This window comes from Myxocyprinus asiaticus, chromosome 28, assembly GCF_019703515.2.
Source record: "Myxocyprinus asiaticus isolate MX2 ecotype Aquarium Trade chromosome 28, UBuf_Myxa_2, whole genome shotgun sequence".
NCBI classification, from domain to species: domain Eukaryota; kingdom Metazoa; phylum Chordata; class Actinopteri; order Cypriniformes; family Catostomidae; genus Myxocyprinus; species Myxocyprinus asiaticus.
In genome coordinates, this window is record NC_059371.1 from 36,055,001 (window position 1) to 36,077,106 (window position 22,106).

General features: G+C 38.0%; 2 protein-coding genes across 3 annotated transcripts in view; one reads left to right on the plus strand and one right to left on the minus strand.

Moving 5' to 3' along the window:
- tmco4 (transmembrane and coiled-coil domains 4) overlaps nt 1-15,438 on the plus strand; it is a 31,252-nt gene extending 15,814 nt beyond the window's left edge. For both annotated transcript variants that reach the window (XM_051659565.1, XM_051659566.1), the window contains 8 exons: nt 1,835-1,978; nt 2,548-2,667; nt 4,949-5,113; nt 6,933-7,069; nt 7,201-7,285; nt 9,034-9,151; nt 11,356-11,473; nt 14,607-15,438. In XM_051659565.1, the coding sequence (XP_051515525.1) occupies nt 1,835-1,978; nt 2,548-2,667; nt 4,949-5,113; nt 6,933-7,069; nt 7,201-7,285; nt 9,034-9,151; nt 11,356-11,473; nt 14,607-15,203 (1,484 nt within the window). In that variant the 3' untranslated portion in view covers nt 15,204-15,438. The remainder of the gene's footprint in view (nt 1-1,834; nt 1,979-2,547; nt 2,668-4,948; nt 5,114-6,932; nt 7,070-7,200; nt 7,286-9,033; nt 9,152-11,355; nt 11,474-14,606) is intronic.
- Nucleotides 15,439-15,955: 517 nt separating this feature from the next.
- Nucleotides 15,956-21,766, minus strand: LOC127418855 (5-hydroxytryptamine receptor 6-like). Its single transcript, XM_051659715.1, has 3 exons — nt 19,576-21,766; nt 17,212-17,346; nt 15,956-16,775 (listed from the first exon to the last, which is right to left on the minus strand). Exons 1-3 carry the CDS (start codon nt 20,581-20,583, stop codon nt 16,422-16,424), a joined length of 1,497 nt encoding a protein of 498 aa, XP_051515675.1. The 5' UTR covers nt 20,584-21,766; the 3' UTR covers nt 15,956-16,421.
- Between the last annotated feature and the right edge of the window lie 340 nt (nt 21,767-22,106).

A 22,106-nucleotide genomic window follows, 5' to 3' on the forward strand; every position in this document is an offset into this window, starting at 1 on the left:
TTGTTTTACTTATTCTCAGTGGTGATTCTCAGTACTGTAGTAACGTACTTTTCTACTGTAAATAAACCAGCAACAATTAATGCAATGTGGTGTTATATTTAAACAAATATAAATTAAGTACATCAAATACTATCATGATGTATATGGGTGTATTTAAACTTCAGGCACTTTCATGTCCCAAGAATCGATTTTTTTTTTTTTTTTTATTCAAACGAATAGATTGTTTTTTTCTTCTTCTTCTTTTTGTTAAACGAAGCTTATAATAAAGCTGAATTGGAGTCTTTTTTTATCAGGCCTTTGTCATTGATTTTTGTTACTTTTCAAACATGTTTTATGCACAGATTTTACCGTTTTAACCTTGTCCCTGACTAAGACTTTCAATATAAAACTATGAAAAAAACAAAACATTTATTGCATGTTTAAAACTATGATAATCTAAACAATTAGTAAAATAAACCTAAACCATTTTAATATTTATTGAGCAAATTTAAGAAAAGTATTTTGTCTTTTTTTTTTTTTTTTTTCACCTTTTCTCCCCAATTTGGAATACCCAATTCCAAATGTGCTCTTAAGTCCTCGTGGTGGTGTAGTGACTCGCCTCAATCCGGGTGGTGGAAGATGAATCACAGTTGCCTCCGTGTCTGAGACTGTCAATCAGCGCATTTTATCACATGGCTTGTTGAGCGCATTACCGCGGAAGCATTGCGCGTGTGGAGGCTTCACGCTATTCTCCGCGGCATCCACGCACAACTCACCACACGCCCCACCGAGAACAAGAGCCACATTATATCAACCACAAGGAGGTTACCCTCTGTGACTCTACCCTCCCTAGCAACCAGGCCAATTTGGTTGCTTAGGAGACCTGGCTGGAGTCACTCAGCACACCATGGATTCGAACTCACAACTCCAGGGGTGGTAGCCAGCGTCTTTACTCGCTGAGCTACCCAGGCCCCTATTTTGTATATTTTTTTTTTTAATTGATGACGTTGCTTCATTTCCACCAAAGTTGTTCAAAACTTAGTGTACTTGTTAACCAAGGTGATAAAAGTCAAGTGAATAAAAGACAAGCAATGTGTGAAGAAAACAAAGAAAATTCAAAGTAAATATCATGTATGAGCAGAATATTTTTACCAGGTGTCATTTCCAATCAAGCTGTTATTTTGGCCATTTTATTTAAAAAATGTAATTTCCATCACCGTTATTTCCCCCCCAGAATTCTTTTAAACACATTATAGAATTTAAAGGTGCTGTAAGCGATTTTAGCATTCTAAAGCTTTCACGTGTCTGAGCCGTTGAATTAGCCACGCGCTCTCATTCCAAAACCCCGCCCTCCAAAGATTATTTTGAGATCAAAACCGAGCAAAAGAGCTGCATTGTTTGTTCCTGTGGCTGTCAAATTCAACAGTGGCACAATAGCGCCCTCAACTGACAAACATTATGAAACATAGCCTCAGTGACCCGCTTCAAATACAACACTATGAGAACGAGCAAAATGATTGACAGGTGAAAAGCGTCAATGTCCGTGATCTGTGGACACATTTTCGTTTGCTGTTTACAAAGTCTACAGCTGTCACAGAGACCGGTGAGATATCTCAGGACACTTATTTCATTAACATCTTTAAGGGAGTAGGAACATTTTTTGCATAGTTTTCCATGAAAAAATCGCTTACAGCACCTTTAAAATGTGCTGGAAATGACACTGTGGTGGGAAAAAAATGACATGTACATACACTGTTGGACATTGTTAGTAGACAAATAATAAATTACAAAAATGTAGTGAGAGTGCAGTTGATTTTCTGTTGTTTATCATCATGGATGCATGTCTTTGTATCAGGTGTGACAGGGGGGTTGGCAGCACCCCTGGTGGCTGCTGGGGCGGGTGCAGTTCTGGGAGCAGGTGGTGCTGCTGCGTTGGGATCGGCCACGGGCATTGCCATCATGGCTTCTCTGTTTGGAGCCGCAGGGGCTGGGTTAACAGGTGAGCCTTTCATTCTTGAAAAGAATAGATTGTATAATTATAAAACAGACAGTTCGAACTCTAAAATCGAATTTGAGGAGCCATACTCAGAGCAGTTGTAAAATAGCCGGTCATATGATCCCAATATGGCGGCACTCGTAAATATGCCCCCAGCACAGTGTGTAGAATAAAGCAGCTTAAAAAAAAAAAAAAGACTGATAAAGTAGTCTTCATCTCATGTGAGTTATTTATATTTTCTTTTTCAAAAATACAATTCTAAAAATCACAGAATGCAGAATGCATATTTAACTGGTGATTTAACTGGATAGCAGATTAACCGATTAGTGGTGCAGTATGCCGTCAGTTCCCAGGTTAAAATGGAGCCTTATATAATCTAGCAGAATGCATTATAAGGCTGATTCATTTGCTTTTTTTTTTTTAATCAGATATAGTCATGCATGTGTGTGTTCTGCATGTCTTTGTTTTCTTTTCAGATTTCATTCTCTTTAATTGTTATTTAAATTCAATATCCATGATATACAAATGTTTTATTGAAATAAACTGAAGGTTTATTTACTCATTTTGTTCAGGCTATAAAATGAATAAGCGTGTTGGTGCTATCGAGGAATTTGAGTTTCTTCCATTGAGTCCTGGAAAGCATCTTCACCTGACTATAACTGTGACAGGCTGGCTCTGCAGCGGAAAATACAGTGAGTCCTTCTATTCAATGTAGGATCACCCAAGCACTATCAAAACAGCACATTTTCTGTTAAAAGTTACTTGTTAACCAAGTCGACAAAGGTGTCATGCTTAAGATGAAATATGAGACAAGTGATGTTTGGGGGGGGGGGGGGTGGGTGGATATAGAAAAGAAAATTCAAGATAAATATCACGTGTGAACAGAATATTTTTATTGGGTGTCATTTCCAATCAAGCTGTAATTTTCACAAATTATGCAAAAAGTGTGAAAACAAATATTTACTTATGTGTATTTAGGATACATAAAATGGTAGCTATGAAATTAGCATTAGCAAGACAAAAAAATCTGCCATTTTATTTCAAAAATGTAATTTCCATCACCAGCATTTAAACCATGAAATTCCATTAAACACTCAATTTTTTAATTAAGATTTATTAATTTTCATTTCTTAAAGAAAGTCCATCAAATTGAATTGAGTAATCTTTAAAATAAAAAGTTTTAGTAATTTAATTTTCATAAAAATTACACCATTCAATTTGATGTATTTGTTTTTAAGAAATTTAAATGCGTAAATCTTAAAAATAGGCTAAAATGTTTTTTTTTTTTGTATGAATGACACTGCTGAAAAGTTTCATGACTTTCAGAAAACAAAATGACAAAATTGACTAAAATCTCCTGTGATGCATGTACAGTTGTGCTCAAAAGTTTGCATATCCTGGCAGAAATTGTGAAATTATGGCATTGATTTTGAAAGTATGACTGATCATGCAAAAACATGTCTTTTATTTAAGGATAGTGATCATATGAAGCCATTTATTATCACATAGTTGTTTGGCTCCTTTTTAAATCATAATGGTAACAGAAATCACCCAAATGGCCCTGATCAAAAGTTTACATTCCCTTGAATGTTTGGCCTTGTTACAGACACACAAGGTGACACACACAGGTTTAAATGGCAATTAAGGGTTAATTTCCCACACCTGTGGCTTTTTAAATTGGAATTAGTGTCTGTGTATAAATAGTCAATGAGTTTGTTAGCTCTCACATGGATGCACTGAGCAGGCTAGATACTGAGCCATGGGGAGCAGAAAAGAACTGTCAAAAGACCTGTATAACAAGGTAATGGAACTTTATAAACATGGAAATAAGATAAGATATAAAAAGATATCCAAAGCCTTGAAAATGCCAGTCAGCACTGTTCAATCACTTATTAAGAAGTGGAAAATTCAGGGATCTCCTGATGCCAAGCCATGGTCAGGTAGACCAAGAAAGTTTTCAGCCACAACTGCCAGAAGAATTGTTCGGGATACAAAGAAAAACCCACAGGTAACCTCAGGAGAAATACAGGCGGCTCTGGAAAAAGACGGTGTGGTTGTTTCAAGGAGCACAATACTTGTTGACCCCTTTCCAAACATAGCGCTTATGGTTGTGACCATAAAGCTCTATTTTGGTCTCGTCACTCCAAAGTACAGTGTGGCAGAAGCTGTGAGGCACGTCAAGGTGTTGTCGGGCATATTGTAACTGGGCTTTTTTGTGGCATTGGCGCAGTAAAGGCTTCTTTCTGGCAACTCGACCATGCAGCTCATTTTTGTTCAAGTATCGTCGTATTGCGCTCCTTGAAACAACCACATCATCTTTTTGTGCTCTCAACTTTACACGAGTTTTACTTTGAAGAAAACTTTACTTTCTAGAAGTAGTTCAAAAGTCTGAGCCCACAATGGAAAATCTGGGATTCAAAATGTAATTTAAACAAGGAAATAAAGTTTAAGATAATTAATAATAACAATAAAATAATGTTAAAATTAATAAAAAAAATGAAGAAACTGAATGACTATAAATAATAAATACAATGTGTTACAGTTGATTCTGCACTATTTCTAGTTCACCAATCAAATGTAAGCAAATTTGTGACCATTTTAACTCCTTTGTGCAGTCAGTTAGATTTCCTCGCTTCCACTGAAGCTCACAAGAAGCTCTTTGAAACATTCTCCAATCACGCTGGATAACACGGATCATCAGATTTTGCACAAACTTCTGGAGTCCATGAAGCTAGAGTGCATGCTGTCATTTAAGCAAAATACTAAGAAATTCTGAAATTCATGTAAATTTTTCAACATGCATTCAAATGGTAATGCTGAAAATATAATTTGTTACAATTATTTTTTTTTAAACTTTTGAACCCCACTCTGTATCTTATAGTAGATATTAATCTTATAAACCCAAAATCGCCATGAAATATTGTTGACACAATATAAGGTTAAGAGACAATTGCCTGTCATTATTATGTCCAGGTTCGTTCCAGGCCCCCTGGTCCAGTCTTGGAGCGTGCGGTGAGCAGTACTGTCTGAAATGGGAGTCCCGTTACCTGTTGGACCTGGGCTCTATTCTGGACTCATTATGGGATGGGCTTGTTAGTGTAGTGGCCCAGGAGGCCCTCAAATACACTGTGCTCTCAGGTATGTCTGTTCCACTGTACTGCCTCTGTTCAGTTATGGTTTAACATTATAGTTTGTGATATGTAAGGCAATGACTGTATACCTGTAAGTGGAAAATAACAAGTGCACACAAAATGCATTAGCTTTCCTTGTTTATGCTGTTCTTGAATTGTGTAGTCGAGAGCCATAATCCGTTTTGTCGACATGATTAATAAATACACTAGCTTTTGAAAAATTATTATTATTTTTTTTTTTCTTGTTTTAAGCTTTAATTTAACAAACTTTAATGAAGTTTATGTGTAAAACATGAAAAAAAAAATGCCAATGGGGAAAGAAAAGTAAACTTAATTCAAGATATTGTGTTTGTTCAACTTCGGTCACTGTGAAAGTACTTTACTTCTGAAAGTAAAGTCTCAATAAAACATTTATCACTCTCACTAATTTTAATAATGGATCTACTAAAAATGTCCAACTGTCAAGGGAGATTTGTGCTATTTTTTTCAGAAAGTCATGAAAATTCCAACTACGGTGTCATTACAGTGACATTACGGCGTATCTCAAATTCTGCATTGTTTTTTTATTTTTTTATCCCCTTTTCTCCCCAATTTGGCATGCCCAATTCCCACTACTTAGTAGGTCCTCGTGGTGGCGCGGTTACTCGCCTCAATCCGGGTGGCAGAGGACAAGTTTCAGCTGCCTCTGCTTCTGAGACAGTCAATCCGTGCATCTTATCACATGGCTCGCTGTGCATGACACCGCGGAGACTCACAGCATGTGGAGGCTCATGCTACTCTCCGCGATCCACGCACAACTTACCACACGCCCCATTGAGAGCGAGAACCACTAATCACGACCATGAGGAGGTTACCCCATGTGACTTTACCCTCCCTAGCAACCGGGCCAATTTGGTTGCTTAGGAGACCTGGCTGGAGTCATTCAGCACACCCTGGATTTGAACTCACGACTCCAGGGATGATAGTCAGCGTCAATAATCGCTGAGCCACCCAGGCCCCCAAATTCTGCATTGTTTAATAAAATTGTGGTGGAAATGATGGTGATGGAAATGACATCTTTAATGTTTTTGAAAAGAAAAGAAAAGGCTGATGCCTTTGTCTTGCTAAGGGTAATTTCATAGCTAACATTTAATGCATCTTAAACACAATTCAATAAAATTTCTACTCCTTTTGTGTAGTTTGGCAAAACACAATTTTCTTAGTTTTCTTAGGTGGTGGTGTAGTGGACTAAAGCACTGAACTGGTAAGCAGAAGGTTGTTGGTTCAATCCCCACAGCCACCACCATTGTGTCCTTGTTTCTGTTTATTTCACTCTTTGTTTATATTGTCATAGTTTGAAACGTAATAATTTGATGGATGGATTTTTATAGTGTAATGTAAACAAGGCTAAAACAGTCAAATCTGTGCATAAAAGGCATTTGAAAAATACCAAAAATAAATGACGAAGACCTGGTATAAATATTCCAATTCAGTTTTAATGATACCTTCATATAACAAAAAGGGGGTTGGTTGTGGAAATCGGTTCGTTTGAATAAAAATCAACCCCTAGGATATGAAAGTGCCCAAAGTTGAAGAAACCACCATAAATTCTCTAAAAAAAACAAAGTCTTCTTATCTTACATAGATTTGTTTTCCAAGTAAATTGGAAAACAAGGATGTTTAGATATTTTTACTGGACAACAAAACAAAAATACTGATTAAGATAATGATTTCAGTGTTTTAAAGAGCCCAAAACTTACATTTACATTTCAGTTTTGTCATTTAGCGGATGCTTTTATCCAATAGACTTCCAAAAAATGTAACCTCTTTATTTTGTCCATGCTCAGGTATAGTAACCGCTCTGACATGGCCGGCCTCTCTGCTGGCTGTAGCCAGTGTGATCGACAACCCCTGGGGAGTGTGCCTGAGTCGTTCTGCAGAGGTGGGGAAACACCTTGCCCAGGTTCTGCGGAGCAGGCAGCAGGTTAGAGTCGGACTGAGATTAAAGCTTCTTCCAGATTATTTCAGATTCAGCTCAGCACAGATTGAAATATTTGAATAAAATGTACTGTATGTGTTTAACTATCCATCATGTCCTTTCCCATCTTTGTGCAGGGAAAGCGCCCGGTCAGTCTAATTGGCTTTAGTCTCGGAGCACGTGTCATCTACTTCTGCCTAGAGGAGCTTGCTAATGATCAAGGTACACTCTATACATTGATTTGACATAGTCCATGAGGATTACGCCACATTCCTTTGTCTTTAGAGTGATAGTTCACCAAAAGATGAAAATTCTGTCATCATTTACACACCCTCGTGTCATTCCAAACCCATTTCTTTCATCCGTGGACACACAAAGAGAAGTTTAGCAGAATGTCTGAGCCACTCTCTTCCATACAATGAAAGTGGATGGAGACCAGGTGCTGTCAAGCTCCTAAAAGGGTAAAAAAAAAAAAAAAAAACCATTGTAAAAGTAGTCCATAAAATGTGTGTGCTATATTCCAAGTCTTCTGAAGCCATATGATAGCTTTGTGTGAAGAAAAGACCAACATTTTGTTTTCCACAGAAGAAATCAAGTCATACGTGTTTGGAAAACCATGAGGGTGAGTCAGTGATGTCAGAATTGTAATTTTTGGGTGAACTATTCCTTTAAGAGCCTGTGCCCGGTTGCATAAAACACCTTAAGTGAAAATTTCCCTTAAGATCGCCCTAAGGTTTCCCTTAAATTTAATGGTGTTGCAGAAAACAACCCTTAAGTTTTACTTAAGGATCTTTATAGGTAAAACATCACAATCTCCTTCAATTTCCCTTTTTTACTTAAGAATTCCCGTTTGTGTTGCATAAAGCCCCTTAACTGCCATTTTCCTAAGTAAACCTTAAGGGTAGTAAAACTTCACCTTAAGTGTTGGCTAAGAGTTACAAGGTTTCTAAAAAAATGGAGAATGGCAAAGTTTATAGAACCAGTTGAAGAGTACAGCATACCAATGCAATTATTTCTTGATATGGAGAGCTTTTTAGACCATCTTGGTGATAAGCAAGTACAGGATTACTATGGGGAATCGCTAAAAATGACGAAAGGCAATCTAATATCACATCTAACACCTCAAATTCACCTCACTACTCTCTGTCAAAGGTGTCTTCCTGAAGTGGACACTCATCGGCCATAAAAGCAAAATCCTCCATTAATTGCTCCTTATGATGAACTCAAGATGTTTTTTAATTCACACAGAAAAATGTGTACACCAATAAAGTTAAAATGTATTAATTTTGAGGATTGTACCTGAGAAACAAATGAAAATCTGCTCGTGTAACCTCCAGAAAATGAGTTTTAAAAATGTTTATGCCGTAATCTGCAGTTATCACAAACGACTGTAATGGGTGCATCCAGAACAGCGGTGAGATAATTAACAGGTGCCATGTGAAAATGCTGTTTATGCACTAATTTGGAAGAGGTCGGACAATAATTTACACATCAATAATGATACTGAGAAACTTTATTAGTCACTAAAATGAAAAGTATTCTTTGTGTTAAAATTGCTCAAATGTCTATATTATAGATCAGTGGTAGGGACATGACGAATGTGTCCATGGTAACAGTAGAATTTTATTACGGTAAAACCTGGTTCACTGTAGTAAAACCCTTAACAGTTTCCCTTACCCAAGAGAAGTGTCTAAGTGATTATATACAACACCCTCAAGTCATTCTCTTAGTTAAGGGGAAATAATGCCTTAAGTATTACACTTGAGGGAAAAACTTATGGTGCTTTATGCAACTGGGCACAGTTCCTCAAGAAATGTCCAAATGAGAGAAGTGGACATGGCTGAATTTCCTGCAAGCGAGACTGATTCGTGTTCTGTCTTTGTCTGTCAAATGAAAGATGGAATCTGAGAAGTGTGAAGCTGCAAATGAGAATCTGATCACAAAGAGCTGATTGTCTTATTATCGAGCAGGTAGTGAAGGTGTGGTGGAAGACGTGGTGCTGCTCGGAGCCCCCGTGGACGGATCTGAGAAAACTTGGCAGCGGCTGTCCAGGGTCGTGGCTGGGAAGATTGTTAATGGATATTGCAGGTTAGACAGGCTTATTAATTGTGCTATACTTTGGGTTAGAATTAAATGATTTGAAAAATTATTTCTTGACATTTAGAATTAAAAGGATAGTTCACCCAAAAATGAAAATTCTCTCATCATTTACTTACCCTCATGCCATCCCAGATGTGTATGACTTTCTTTCTTCTGCAGAACACAAACAAAGATTTTTAGAAGAATATCTCAGCTCTGTAGGTCCACACAATGCAAGTGAATGGTGATCAGACCTTTGAATCTCTAAAAAGCACATAAAGGACGGATAAAAGTAATCCATGTCTTCTGAAGTGATCTAATAGGTTTTGGGTGAGAACAGACCACAATATATCTGTTAAAAGGCATCGTGAAGACCTACAGAGCTGAGATATTTTCCTAAAAATCTTTGTGTTCAGCAGAAGATAGTAAGTCATAGACATCTGGAATCGCATGAGGGTGAGTAAATGATGAGAGAATTTTCCTTTGTGGGTGAAATACAAAAAAACAAAAAAAAAAACATCAGTAATTCAGTCCAGAATTTTCTCCTGGTTGATTCGGATGGCAAAAAAAAAAGCACTGGCACGCAAACAATAGTGGCAACACACACTACAATCCTTCAAAGAGTCTATCAGTAAATTATGTAGAAAGGCCTTCTTAATGGCAATATTTTGCTACCCCAAATTTGACTTTCAACAAAAGTAAAGCCATTTGCAGTATTTGAATGGTAGAATTTAATTATCATTGAGGCTCAATAAGTCTGAAATATAGTCGATAGTACTAACGTTAATGAGAGAGCCGCCAGAGGACTTCTGTGCTCATAAATAAAGCATCTTTGACACATATTTTCTAAATGTGTCAACACATTAGCAAAAAAAGTCAAGATTTTAATCGTAATTAATTATTTGATATGTATCTATTGCGAGACCTAGTTATCAAATTTAAATACACTAGTGGCCAGTTTGGAATAATGTACAGATTTTGCTCTTATGGAAGGAAATTGGTACTTTTTTTCACCAAAGTGGCATTCAACTGATCACAATGTATAGTCAGGACATTAATAATGTGAAAAATGACTATTACAATTTGAAAAAAGAAATTCAGAACTTCTTAAACTACTTCAAAGAGTTCTCATCAAAAAATCCTCCACGTGCAGCAATGACAGCTTTGCAGATCCTTGGCATTCTAGCTGTCAGTTTGTCCAGATACTCGGGTGACATTTCACCCCACGCTTCCTGTAGCACTTGCCATAGATGTCTTGTCGGGCACTTCTCACGCACCTTACAGTCTAGCTGATCCCACAAAATCTCAATGGGGTTAAGATCCATAACACTCTTTTCCAGTTATCTGTTGTCCAATGTCTGTGTTTCTTTGTCCACTCTAACATTTTCTTTTTGTATTTCTGTTTCAAAAGTGGCTTTTTCTTTGCAATTCTTCCCATAAGGCCTGCACCCCTGAGTCTTCTCTTTACTGTTGTACATGAAACTGGTGTTGAGCGGGTAGAATTCAATGAAGCTGTCAGCTGAGGACATGTGAGGCGTCTATTTCTCAAACTAGAGACTCTGATGTACTTATCCTCTTGTTTAGTTGTATATCTGGACTTCCACATCTCTTTCTGTCCTTGTTAGAGCCAGTTGTCCATTGTCTTTGAAGACTGTAGTGTACACCTTTGTATGAAATCTTCAGTTTGTTTGACAGTTTCAAGCATTGTATAGCCTTCATTCCTCAAAACAATGATTGACTGATGAGTTTCTAGAGAAAGCTGTTTCTTTTTTGCCATTTTTGTCCTTATATTGACCTTAAGACATGTCAGTCTATTGCATACTGTGGCAACTCAAAAACAATCACAAAGACAATGTTAAGCTTAATTTAACGAACCAAATAGCTTTCAACTGTGTTTGATATAATGGCAAGTGATTTTCTAGTACCAAATGATCAATTCAGCATGATTACTCAAGGATAAGGTGTTGGAGTGATGGCTGCTGTCTAGATTTGATCAAAAATGACTTTTTTCAAATAGTGATGATGCTGTTTTTTACATCAGTAATATCCTGACTATACTCTGTGATCAGTTGAATGCCACTTTGGTGAATTAAAGTACCAATTTCCTTCCGAAACAGCAAAATCTGTACATTATTCCAAACTTTTGGCCGCCAGTATATGTAAATATAATTGTAAGTATATTATTAAATGTTTCTTTTTGTATTATTTTTTAGAGGAGATTGGCTTCTTGGATTCCTGTATAGAAGTTCATCCGTCCAGTTGTCCGTTGCAGGGCTACAGCCAATCAATTCGCAAGACCGCAAAATAATCAACGTGGATCTTTCATCAGTGGTAAGCAAATGTGTCTTCTTATTCCAAATTATGTCTGCGACTATGAATAACTTTTCTCCACAATGTCATGACATTACATTATTGCAAAGTTTAATTTAATTACAGTTGGTAAAGAATTAAAATCATCTGAAGTTACTTTTTATAGAAAAATAAGTATTTCAAGCTTTTTGCAGAACACCCCCCTCCCATGAATACAAAAGCTATTGTTAAATTGTCAGCCACAAAAGGCTACAATTACTATAATTACTGTCGTAGCAAGTTGCTCGTTGGTATTCAAGGCGAGTCCTAAAATCCAACATTGTATTAATGCACATCCGAATAAAGACCCTGAAAAGTATCATTTTATGGAAAACACAAATGTGAAAAGTTCAAGACACTTGAATGTAAATCGATCCATTCTGAGTGACACCGAGCAACAGATCAGTCGGTGGTCAACAGGCCTCTGCAGTGACCATGTGACTGATTGTTAAAAAAGGAAGGAAGAAAAGGCAGTAATCCAAGATAAGGATGAATCATATCTCAAAGATTCTGAATACGGGTTACATCCCACGAGCCTTGACCCAGGACTCAACATGCATGGACATCTTCTATCATGTCATAGCAGTCATTTTATTGCTGCTTTGTGTAAGCAGTAATATGATTTTCATGTAATTAATAATAATAATAATATAGATTAGCCAAATTGACTGAATGAAAAGGCAAGGTATTCAGTTCAGGAACGCAGGATATGCGACTGCAATGTGAGGTATGTGAAGAAATGCAGGTTCATCTGACATGTGAAGAAATGTAAGTTAGCAACTAGATTTGCATTTCCTGACGGAAATCGTGTACCAGTGCGTTTTAATAATGTTTAGATATTTTTACTGGTAAACAAGACCGATATGCAAATTAGGAAATTATTTTTTGCAGTGTTTGATAAACAAAAGGCTTGTATTGTAATTTAATTCCCATCCAAACTGACATCTCTGAGTTTAAAAGGAGGATTCAGGCCATAAATCATTTTTAAAATTAGAAGCGATGATTTACAGTTAAAAAGTACTTAAATATTGAACTTTTTCGCACCAAAAGTGATCGTGTTGGTTTAGAAGACATTAATTTAACTACTGGAGTCAGTATGGATGACGTTTATGATGACTGTTCTTTTTTTGGAGCTTCAAAAGGTCTGATCACCATCCACTTGCATTTTAAGGACCTACTGAGCTGAGATATTTTACTATTTTTATTCAAATGTGTTCTGCTGAAGAAAGAAAGTCAAACACACCTGGGATATCATGAGGGTGAGTAAATGATGAGAGAATTTTCATTTTTGGGTGAACTATCCCTTTAAACGCTATTTTTTAAATGATTAATGGCCTGAATCCTCCTTTAAAACTCAGATGTCAGTTTGGATGGGAATTGCAAAAAATCATTTTCTTAATTTGTATATTTGTCTTGTTTTCCAGTTAAACTATCTAAACATTCTTAAAACAAGATACATTTACTTGACAAGCAAAATGACAAAGATATTAAGTCTTGTTTTCAGAGAAATCTAACTAATTTAGTGAGGTTTATGCTTAAAACAAGAAAAAACTATTTGCCAATAAGGTAAGAAAATAAACTTAATTCAAAGGGAAAACAAATGTATTTTTCTTACTTTTTAAGTATAAAGTTTAATGACATTTTGTCAGATTTCTCTGAAAACAAGACTTAATATCTTATGCCATTTTGCTTGTCAAGTAAATCTATCTTTTTTTTTTTTTTTTTTTTTTTTTTAAGAATATTTAGATACTAATTAAGAATTTTTTGTAGTGAAAAGAAAAAAACTCAAAAAATTCAGTCTGGAATTTTCTCATTTGTGATTTGAATGAGCAAATGTTGAAATCACTGCAAGTCCTTGTGTTAAAAAAACGGAGGCAACACACACTACATTCACATAAAACATTCATAATTGTCTTATCGTGATTTTAATTAGATTTATTGTTCAGCCTTAAATTGAGTCATCTTTCTCTGTTCAGTTTTGAATGCTGAACATTCTAACAGTGCTTTCAAACTTTAATCTTAAATACCTTAAAGTCTAAAAATAAATAAAAAAGAGAATGTTTGAGGAAACATTTTTTTTTTTTTTCTGGGTAGTAAGTGTTATTTCCTAATTGCTTATGCCTCAAAAGTATAGAAAATGGCTATTATTCCCCACAAACTTTGCTTTTGTGACCAGGACAGTGATATTTTGAAATGTACCTATTTCCAATGAGAAAACGGGCAGGTTTGTGTCTTTTCGTTCACATAAAGTCAGAAAAAACAACAAAGAAATCCAAATTAACATGTATTTATACTAAAGTAATATTCAAAGCCGTGCTGGTCCATAATGGTAACAAGTACCCGTCTCTTCCCCTGGCTCACTCGGTGCACCTCAAAGAGGATTACAACAGCATCAAGACCTTGCTGGACGCCTTGAAGTATGATGAGTACGGCTGGTAGGTCATAGGAGACTTCAAAATGGTGGCATTCCTGATGGGTCTCCAAGGCGGTTTTACCAGGTTTCACCAAGGCACCAAGGCACACTACCACAGGCGGGACTGGACACAGCGGACCGAGTTCTCTGTGGGGAGGAACAACGTCAAGTGGGAGCCACTGGTGGACCCCAGGAAGGTGCTGATGCCACCACTGCACATCAAATTGGGCCTTATGAAACAACTGGTCAGAGCTATAGATAAGGAGTCGGCAGCCTTCAAGTACCTTCAAGACTTCTTCCCTAAGCTGTCTGAGGCAAAGGTCAAAGCTGGTGTCTTCGTCAGACCACAGATAAAGAAGGATTTTGGATTCATATGTTGTTTTTTTTCTGACTTTATGTGAACGAAAATACACGAATTCGCCCGTTTTCTCATTGGAAATTGGTAAATTTCAAAATATCACTGTCCTGGTCACAAAAGCAAAGTTTGTGGGGAATAATAGCCATTTTCTATACATTTGAGGCATAAGCAATTAGGAAATAACACTTACTACCCATGAACAAAAATTGTGTTACATAGTGAAATCAATGCAGTGCTGCCTTGCAAGCATTGTACAATTGTTAGATTGACTGTTAGTAGTATTTTCAGATTTAAGCAGGATTCACACTACTGTAAGTATTTAGTATGTTCTGACCTCCTCCTAGGTAAAAGGACACCTGGATTACATGCGTCAGATGGACACAATCCTTGTGGCAGTGGGGGTTCCAACCAGGGAAGAGGCTGGAGCCATGAGTGGCAAACTGCACATAGCTAATTTATCTCAGGAAGAACCTGGCATAACAGAGTCTGTGACAGATGATCAAAGTGGAGCCAAAGAGGAACCACCAATTGACATTTCAACAAAAGATCCCTCAGACACAACAAAGACAAATGTGTATGAATGCATAAAGACTCAAGACAAAGGGGGGTACGAGAGGAAGGACTCTGAGAATGGCTGGGATATCCCGGATATATCTGATTTACTGGACTCTATCAATGACTGTGATGACGTCACGGACACATGTCAGCCGGACGATCGTTTTTCATGTGCCCTAGGAAGCAAGGATCGGAGAGACGGAGAAGGTGAGAGTGACACGGACTTTGAGCAAACGTCATGGGACTGGAATGACACACACTGGACTACTGAACACACAAACGCGAGCTACAAATCACACACTGACGCACGGGACCAATTAGCCAATGGCAAACCTGCGTGTTCTGAGCCAAGAACAATGACATCATGGCATTCCCATAATTCCTAACTCATAGAACCTGACAAACAATATGAAGGGGAATCTCACGAGACCTGTCAAGAACATGTCTGGGTCATATTTTACCCCAAAATCAAAAAGATTTTCTATTTTGCTTAAAGAAAATCAAGCATGTTTTAGTACTATGAAAATTTTTATTTTCATGACAATTAAGCATATTGTCATTTCTCATTATACATCGTCTCATATTCTCCCAAATTCTCATTATCGTAATGCAAACAAAATCTTTCTCATTACTGTAAAAAAATAAATAAGGTTTTTATTTAAATATAAAATTGTATACATCATGGTAGTATTTGTTGTACTGACTTTATGCTGATTTCAAAAAAAAAAAAAACATCACATTTTATTTTAAATAAATTACAGTAATGAGATTTTAATAAGAATCGCCATTTCAGAATAATTAAAAATTAAATGAGTAATGAAGTTTGAAAAAAAAAAAAAGAAAAAAAAAGAAACGATTATTAAAATGCCTAGATGTATTACGATGATGACAGTTTGGAGAGGGAAATGTGCTTAGTTTTGATGAAAATAATGTCATAAGGCAAGAAATCTTTATGTTTGTCAAATGTTACATTTTTGTAAAAAAAAAAAATAAAATATATATATATATTTCTTTTGATTTTGGGTTGAAATATGACCTAGACATGTTTTCGTGTGATTCACCCATATGCAACTGGAACCATGATGTTTTTATCAGTCTGAAATTGTCCATTAATATTAAGTTATTCCTAGATTTAATTTCTAATTAATATAATATATATTTTAATGACTTTAAAATGTCATTTAAAGTCTGTTATAAATTGCTATGGGAAAACTATCAGTATTTTGTGTATACTCTTGCACTCTTCATTAGGAGTGGTTTGTTGTTTAATTAAGACGTGAATTACAGATCCATGGACAACCCACTTGACATTGTGTGAGGTATTAGTGAGATTTCTTTCGCTCTCGTCTGCTTTATCCATCTGTTGTTGTGGTTGTTATGGTAATGAATGAAGCTGGCGATAAGCCCATTTTAAACGTACAGTCACTGTGATCTGCCTCAAGGAACGAAACAGTCTTCCTGATTTGGCAAGAATACGAATACAGTCCATAAAATCTCAACACTTATCCCATCATTATTAAGCACATTATGCCTTAACACATTTTCTGCTAAACCCATTTCATCCCATCCATAGTTTTTTTTTTTTTTTTTTTTTGTCTGGCATATCAGTCGTCCAACGTATCGACTTGATTAGGTAGCAGCAGAGGCAAGTCGATCCCGCCGTGTTCTGCATCAAAAAGGTTAACTGCATCCGTAGCTGTCGCAGGTAGCTGAGGTGGGTCGGACCCAAGGGAGGGGGGTTCGGTGTGTAGTTGTGGTTCTCCTGAGTTGCGTAGCGAAAGCGAAAGTGGCGGTGATGGCCTACGGGGCGCTTGAGTAGAGCAGGGTAGAAGTCTCGCCAATGCCCTCTTGAAGTCCCGCATGAACAGGGGGTATATAATAGGGTTCATTGTGCTGTTACAGTAGCCCAACCAGGTGATGGCATCGAAGAGGGAAGGTGGTATGCACTCACACACCGCCTGAATGTACAGAAGAAAAGGTCTTAGATCAGGACGTCAATACCAAAGAGGCGGAAAAAGGTCAAAGATGTCTAGTTCATCGGAAGAGGAGGTTGGGATGCCACGAATTATGAAAGGGAGAGTAGGAGACAGAGATGGAGTGCTATTCACACACCATATTGTGTGTGAAAGAAGGCTAGAGATAGGCTTGCCCAGAAGCTCGAAATGAGTGACACAGATGGGGGACGGGTTTGTTGAAAGCTTCAGAGCAGGGTATAGAATAATTGCTCAATTAAAGATAGATCTTTCTTTTGTCAATGTGTTCTTTTTCCTTAGATTTAATTTGCCATTTTAATTGGTAGAGTGCTTTAAGGTTAAGGTAAGGTTTAGTTCCACAAATGGATTTTCACTCAACGTAAATGGGGATGGTTCTTAAAAAGGTGTTTTGTGGACTGACCTGTGCCATGTTGGTAATGAAAAAGGGCAACCAGGCGCTGAAGAAGAGACCCAGGAGTACTCCCAGAGTAAGACTGGCTTTCAGAGCCCTCTTCCTTTGCCTGTGTGCCAATCTGCGCTCGCTGTTCACTGACAACTGAGAGAAAGAGACCGAGAAAAATGTATTCATAGAGATTTCACAGTGATTTGCCTGCCGAGAGATGGGTAGTGATGTTACCTTGGCCTGGAGTAATTATTTATGTTGCCCTCCCTTAGATGAAAGCTCTTGAAAGTGACAGTGCCTCACAAGGTCTTTTCTATTCTCTTGAACAGTTCTACCCCCCCCCCCATTTTCAAATCCCTTTTTGCACTCTTGACACCCTTGTCAAGTCAGTCAGTACTTTCTTCCAGCCTTTAAAATTGTTCTTTCCATTCCTTTTCAGCTTCTTATCTTTCACCTTTCTTTTTGTAATTGTTTAGAGGGATTTTGTACATAAGTATGACAAGTATCACGTAAACTTGACCTGTATAGACAATTGGACAATAAAAAAAAAATAGGCTAGAATATTTGATAATGCAAGCACTCTAAAACTCTAGTGGCTAAGCCTGATAAGAGCTCAAAGCTAGTTTAGGAAGAATTCAAGCACACACATACAGTGCTGTGAAAAATTATTTGCCCCTTCCTGATTTCTTCTATTTTTGTGTATTTTTCATACTTAATTGTTTAAGATCTTCAAACGAGATGTAACATAAAACAAAGGCAACCTGAGTAAACACAAAATACAGTTTTCAAATACATATATATTTTTTTATTGAAGCAAAAAAGTTAGCCAACACCTATATCACCCATGTGAAAAACTAACTGCCCCCTTACACTTAATAGCTGGTTGTGCCACCTTCAGCAGCAACAACTGCAACCAAATGCTTCCAATAACTGGAGTTAAGTCTTTCACAACGCTGTGGTGGAATTTTGTTCTGCTCTTGTTTGCAGAACTACTGTAGTTCAGCCACATTGGAGGGTTTTCGAGCATGAACTGCCCTTTAAGATCCTGCCACAGCATCTCGATCAAGTCAGGACTTTGACTAGGCCACTACAAAACTTTAATTTTGCTTCTTTTTAGCCATTCAGAGTTGGATTTACTCCTATGCTTGCTGCATAATCCAGTTGCACTTGAGCTTCAATTTACGGTCTGATGACCGGACATTCTCCTTTAGGATTTTCTGGTAGAGATCAGAATTCATGTTTCCCTCAATTATTGCAAGTCGCCCTGGCCCTGAAGCAGCAAAGCATCCCCACACCATCACACTACCACCAACATGCTTGACCGTAGGTATGATGATCTTTTTGTGGAATTCTGTGTTACATTAAGATGTAACGGGACCCCTGTCTTCCTAACAGTCCCACTTTCGACTCATCAGTCCACAGAACATTCTCCCAAAAGGTTTGAGGATCATCAAGTTGTGTTTTGGCAAATTTCAGACGAGCCTTAATGTTCTTCTGGGTTAGCAGTGGTTTTTGCCTCGCCACTCTTCCATGGATGGCATTTTTTGCCAGTGTCTTTCTGATAGTAGAGTCATGAACAGTGACCTTTATTGATGAAAGAGAGGCCTGGAGTTCCTTGGATGTTGTCTTTGGCTTTCTTGTGACTTCCTGGATGAGTCGTCACTGTGCTCTTGGAGGAATTTTGGAAGGTCTGCCACTTCTGGGAAGGTTCACTACTGTGCCAAGTTTTCTCCATTTGAAGATTATGGCTCTCACTCTGGTTCTTTGGAGTCCCAGAGCCTTTGAAATGGCTTTGTAACCCTTCCCAGACTGATGTATTTCATTCACCTTTTTTCTCATTATTTCTGTAATTTCTTTCAACCTTGCCATAGTGTGCTACTGGGTGAGACCTTTTAGCCAACTTCATGCTGCTGATAAAGTTCTATTTGGGTGTTGAGTTGATTGAACAGGGCTGGCAGTAATCAGGCCTGGGTGTGTCTACTCCAGTTGAACCCCACTATGAAACTGCATTCATAAATTTGGGGATTTAGTAACTAAAAAAATACTTTTTTCACACAGGCCTAGTTGTTATTAGAAAACTTTTTTTGCTTCAATAAATAACATTATCATTTATAAACTGTATTTTGTGTTTACTCAGATTGCCTTTGTTTTATGTTAGATTTAGTTTATATCTCATCCTAAATTGTTTAAAAAATGTACACAAAAACAGAAGAAATCAGGATGGGGCAAATACTTTTTCACAGCACTGTACCCACATAAAACATGCAATGCATGCACCAAAATTTGTCATATTATTTGCGGTAACTCTATTTAAACTGTTGCCCCATGACACATTGAACTCCCATCCCACTGCTTCTCCGACTTGTTACTTCTGCATCTCACCGGGGCATGCTGTAACACAAGTGGCTCAGGATGGCTGTAGTCATCTCCATCCTGGACAGCGTGACCTGGAGAAGGAGGACGGGATGGTTCACCGGGTGAGTGATGAGGGTACGGAGGATGAGTAAGAGCCTCCACCTGTCGAGCTTGTCTTCTGGCCGCCAACAAGATTCTGCAGTAGGTGAAGCAGATGGCCGTGGAGGGCAAGAAGAAGGTGAGAAAGGTTGCCACAAGGGCAAAGGGAAGAGTCACCCGAAGGCGGCACTGTGTGGACGGCGTTCCCAACATGGAACGGTGGAAGTACAAGGAGGGGTAAAAGGAACTCAACCTCGGGACTGTGATGTTGGCAGAATCATGCTCGGAAAGGTCTTGCGTACGTCCCAAGCTGTGCCAGTCCATCTTGATTGGCAAGAAGGAAGTGAGGGCTGCCAACCCCCAAGCCCCACCCACAAGAAGCAAGGCACGGGGTGGGGTCATGTGCTGTTTGTATCGCAGTGGAGAGATGATGAGGAGGTAGCGGTCTAGACTGATGACGCACAAGTTGAGAATGGAAGCACTACAGCACATCACATCGAAACAAAGCCAGACGGGGCAGAAGCCAGGAGCCAGAACCCAAGTCCCGCACAGCACATTGAGCATAGCAGGGGGCATCACAACCAGAGCCACCATCAAGTCCGACAGGAACAGGGACACCAGGAAGCAATTGGAGGTGCATCGCAGTGACCGATGTGCAAAAACCAAGGCAATCAGCAAAATGTTCCCACATGCTGTCACCAGAATTATGAGTGACAGCATGACTGCGAGAAGCCATGGACCACTGCCACTGATGCTCCAAACTTCACCGAAAGTGCTGCTGTCATTGAAGCTCCTGTGAAGATTGGGATCTGCACCTGATGCGGCATCTACTCGAGGGATAGGTGAGCTGCTCATCATTGGGGAGTTGAATAGGACTGTGTGCGCTTCCTCTGGTCTCAATGAAGCCAGCACACATCCAGCATTTTTCAAGTGCATTGAGAGAGTAATGCCGAATGTGAAATAGATGATCTGTGGGTCACCTCACTCAAATCTAAAGGAGACCACCTCGGATGATGAAAAAGATCAATATGTCCCGTTAATAGTAATCCTTTCCATCCTAGCAAGGTTGCTTATTTCATCACCTCGGAGTGCCTTTGTCACATCAGTGAAAAGATATTCAGCTGCTATCAGTCCATTTGTTAACGTGAGATGATCAAAGCAATAAAATGACACATTTCCTTGTCAATAGTCTGGCTTCTTCAATGCTTAGCACCAGTATGAGCAATTCTGTGCCTGTCAGAGTATTTCAAAGCTGCGTGTCATGATGACACTCTTTGGGGGAGGGCAACTGAGAGGTGGGCTTTGGTACGAGAGTGTGTGAAGAGAAAAAGAGTGAGCCTTGCAAGTGCTAGACTGCCGTGGAGATATTTTTAGATGAGTAAATTAAAAACCAAACTTTTCTCAGTTTGGTTCTTCCCATTAAGGTGGATTTCTGTTTGCCTTCTATGCATTTTTATGAGCTCGGCATTCTTTATTCTGTAATTGTGTCGCTGTAATTGAGTAAAAGTGAGCGGACGAGTGCACTAGAGGTAACTGGGTTGGCGTCTTTGCTGTTCCCTGCGCCCTCTTAATCCCTGTATCGCCCACTTCAGGGTGCCTGCGGGATCCGCACTTGGCCGTTGGGCATAAAGCGTGTCTGAGCATTGCACACTTAATGCGACTTTATGCACATTCACAGCCAATCATTATTCAGGGTTAATTGAGGGAAGCATTTAACATCTAACAACGGGTTTACGGAAATTTGTATGAGACAATAAACAAAAAAAAAAACAAAAAAAAAAAGCACACTTGTGATTACTTGGCGAAATTACAAAAATGTGAACGTTATTTTTTTTCCTTCCTGTATGTTTACCATGTCTTGTACCTATGGCAGTAGGTTAGTACTGTTGCCAATAATATATATATTTTTTAAAACATTCCTCAAACTACAAGAGCCATAAAAAACAGTTACAGTACAGTACAGTTGCCCAAGTGGAGAAATTAATAAAAATTAATGTTGTACAGTACATTTCCTCTAAAGACTTACATTGCAAGTGCATAATTTTCAATGCCTTTTTTTTTTTTTTTTTTTTGCTAACAAATGCAGTTTGTAATTATTTTCTGTGCTAATTGACAGCATGCAAAAAATAATGTGGATAGAGTATGACTTGTTTCAATTAGAATATCCCTTTAATGGTGAGAATGGAAAATGAAAGTATCTTTGCTGTTTTGGAGCGATCTAAATGTAAAATCTGACAATGAGAATTGGAAAAGGATGTTTTGATATGGATTTCAAGTTTATTCCAGGACAAAATGTTTATATAGACTTATTTGCTTTACTCCCACGGTGTCTTATTGAAGCCTTATTTCTATAATAAATTAACTACCATTTAAATTCACATCACATAATGCATGGAACTTAGTTTAATATATTGGCCAGAATTCTCACTTATACCTTTGTCTATAAACCACCAGTTCAA

What these genes read in the sequence shown, in the direction of transcription:
- LOC127418855 (XM_051659715.1), bottom strand. Translation starts at nt 20,583, where the DNA reads ATGCACTTGAAAAATGCTGGATGTGTGCTGGCTTCATTGAGACCAGAG. An exon ending in TTGTGTTACAGCATGCCCCG is followed by an intron (nt 17,347 to 19,575) that starts GTGAGATGCAGA and finishes TCTTTCTCTCAG; the next exon opens with TTGTCAGTGAACAGCGAGCG. An exon ending in TCATTACCAACATGGCACAG is followed by an intron (nt 16,776 to 17,211) that starts GTCAGTCCACAA and finishes CTGTACATTCAG; the next exon opens with GCGGTGTGTGAGTGCATACC.